The 2,359-nt window shown below is 60.9% G+C and overlaps 1 protein-coding gene across 3 annotated transcripts in view; it reads right to left on the reverse strand.

Annotated features, from left to right (window-relative positions):
• Positions 1–1,861, reverse strand: part of TSPAN32 (tetraspanin 32) — a 23,222-nt gene extending 21,361 nt beyond the window's left edge. For 2 of the 3 annotated variants that reach the window (XR_002126743.1, XM_019667302.1), the window contains exon 1: positions 1,754–1,856. Coding sequence is in view for 2 of the 3 variants with exons in the window: in XM_019667302.1 (XP_019522847.1) it covers positions 1,754–1,819 (66 nt within the window). In the remaining variant the exon portion in view is untranslated. Of the gene's footprint in view, positions 1–1,753 lie in introns of all 3 variants that reach the window. The other variant, XM_019667303.1, reaches the window with a different exon arrangement.
• Positions 1,862–2,359: the final 498 nt, after the last annotated feature.

Consider the following 2,359-nt stretch of genomic DNA (forward strand, 5'->3'; position numbering starts at 1 on the left):
CCCACCTGTCCACCTGCCCACCTGCCCACCTGCCCCTTCACCTATCTACTTTTCACTCACTTGTTCCCATGCAGTTGTTGATTCATTCAGCTCCTCACTTGCTGTGCTTGCCCTCCTGCTGTCTGCCTGCTGCCTCTGTTTACCTCGGGGAGCAGACACTGAAGCAGACGCTTCCCACCGCCCTGCTGCTTCCCCTGGGCCAGGAGATGGCAGCTTCTAGTCTCCTGACCTCACCCAGAGGGAGGCCTGAGAGAGGTCCCCCTCCTCCCCATCAGAGATAAGCCGGCCTGAGGCCTGCAGCTCGGGGGGGGGGTCCCTGCTCCTGACCCCAAGGACCTAGCAGGGCGGTGATGCAGCCCCTCCCACCCAGGAAGGCCACAGGTCACCCCCAGGCAGGGACTGAGAGCAATAAGGCCCATCAGGGCCACATGGGGACCTGACTCCAGCTTCCGGCCTTCTTTCTGCCCTTCGCCCTGATTCCGAAATTGTCCCCCGCATTCCGGACACATCTGACCTGGCCTGGGGCAGCTTCTCCTGAGCCCGGGATGGCGGGGAGCACTCCTTCCTCAGTGCCTTAAGTCGGGGTCAGCTGTGTGGGCCCCACAGCCTGGGGAGCCCCACTCCCCTCAGAAACACCCTCCGGGGCCTGCAGGGGGCTCGGGCTGCTCTGCTGCCCCCAGCAGGGAGGATTCTGGGACAGACTTGTTGGGGTGCCCAAGGGGTGGAGTGGGGTCCAGGGAGGGCTGCGCCCTTGCATCGCCCACAGGGAGTCATGGGCTGCCTCCACCTGACAAGTTCCAGGGGCAAACTGTGGTTGTGCTGTCCCTTTAGCATGCGGGGCCTGGCAGGCCGCCCAGCCGGGGCTCGGGTGTCCAGTGACTGAAGGAGCACAGTGAGGTCTGGAGGAGCCGAGGGTGTGGGAGAGGGGTGTCCTCAGAGTGGCCCCGGGGCAGGGCTGGGGCCTCGGGAGCCCAGAACCTCAAAGATCTGACAGTTGCAGGGCGGTGACCTCACCATGTCCCCTTCGCCTCACCTATCAGAAGACAGGTGGACCTTGGAGAATAAATTACACGGGTTCTGATGAAGTCTTCTACCTGTTCAGCCTCCCTCTCTCTCTCCCAGCCCCCAGCAACCACTGATCTCCACTGTCTGCACGTCATTTGATCTTTTCCAGAATGTCACAGAGTTGGTATCCTGCTGTACGCAGCCTGTTCAGATGGCTTCTGTCACTGAGCAATAAGCAGTTTAGGTTTCTCCATGAACAAGGTCTGACAATTAAGTTTGTGAACTCATCCTAGGAAAAGTGCTACATACCTCATTGCTGAATGTCACTACGGTCACCTTCAAAGTACTCCTCTTGGGAAGCTATGCACTGACGCCAGCACCTAGTCCACCCTTCAAAGCAATTTTGGAACTCTTTTTCTGGAATGGCCATCAGAGCTGTCGTCATATTACCCTTGATGTCCTGAATGTCATCAAAATGTCTTCCTTCTGGGGGCCGGCCGTGTGGCTCAGTTGGTTAAGAGCTCGCTCAAGAGTTTGAGCTCTGAGCAACAGCAGTTCGTGTCCCGGTCCAAGCTGAGCAGCCGCTGAGCTGCCAACAGGTGGCAGGATGGCTCAGCTAAAAAATAAAAAAGAGGTCTTCCTTCTGGGCCGGCCAAGTGGCGCGTTTGTTAAGAGCTGACTTGGGACGCCAGAGGGCCCTGGTTCGGATCCCACATATGAAGGCCAGTGACACTGCCNCCCGTTTTACCAAGACAAAGAAGCTGGTCAGCAGCATCTGGCATTTGGCGGCACTGACTCGACTCCAAGAGCCCATGGTCCTCCCCTCTCCTCCCCTGCCCTCCCCTAACTGGTTCCCAGTTAGGCGGTTGGGTGGGTGGGTGGGGGCCTCAGACCACAGCTGCCCGCCCAGCAGCTAGGCTGTCTGTCAACACCCCTGAGAAGGGAACCGCTGGCCCCCACCCCTCCCGGAAGAGGTGCAGGCAGGAAGGGGCGGGCAGAGAGGCCAGCTCCTGCCACCTGCTGCTGCCTCGGCCCTGGACCTCTGCAGATGACGGTGGCCTGTCCTGGAAGGGCTGGGCCTCCCTCGTTCCTGGTGCGGCTGCAGAGGACATGCAGGGAGGCGGCGGGTGAGCCGGAGAGTGACACGCGAGCCACTGGGGCCGGAGGGGACGTGTGGGGCAACCGCCCACCTGGGTCTGGTCCTGGCGGGTTTGAACTTGGGGGCCACTGCTGACAGGGTGGGGCTGCCTGTGCTAGAGTTGCTCCCCTTGTACGTCTGGCAATGTGGGGAGCCCCTGGGCCCTCCCTGGGCCTGAAGCGGCAGGAGGGGGTCCCCAATGCCATGGGGCTGTGT

The sequence above is a fragment of the Hipposideros armiger genome, unplaced genomic scaffold (genome assembly GCF_001890085.2).
Source record: "Hipposideros armiger isolate ML-2016 unplaced genomic scaffold, ASM189008v1 scaffold_494, whole genome shotgun sequence".
NCBI lineage: Eukaryota > Metazoa > Chordata > Mammalia > Chiroptera > Hipposideridae > Hipposideros > Hipposideros armiger.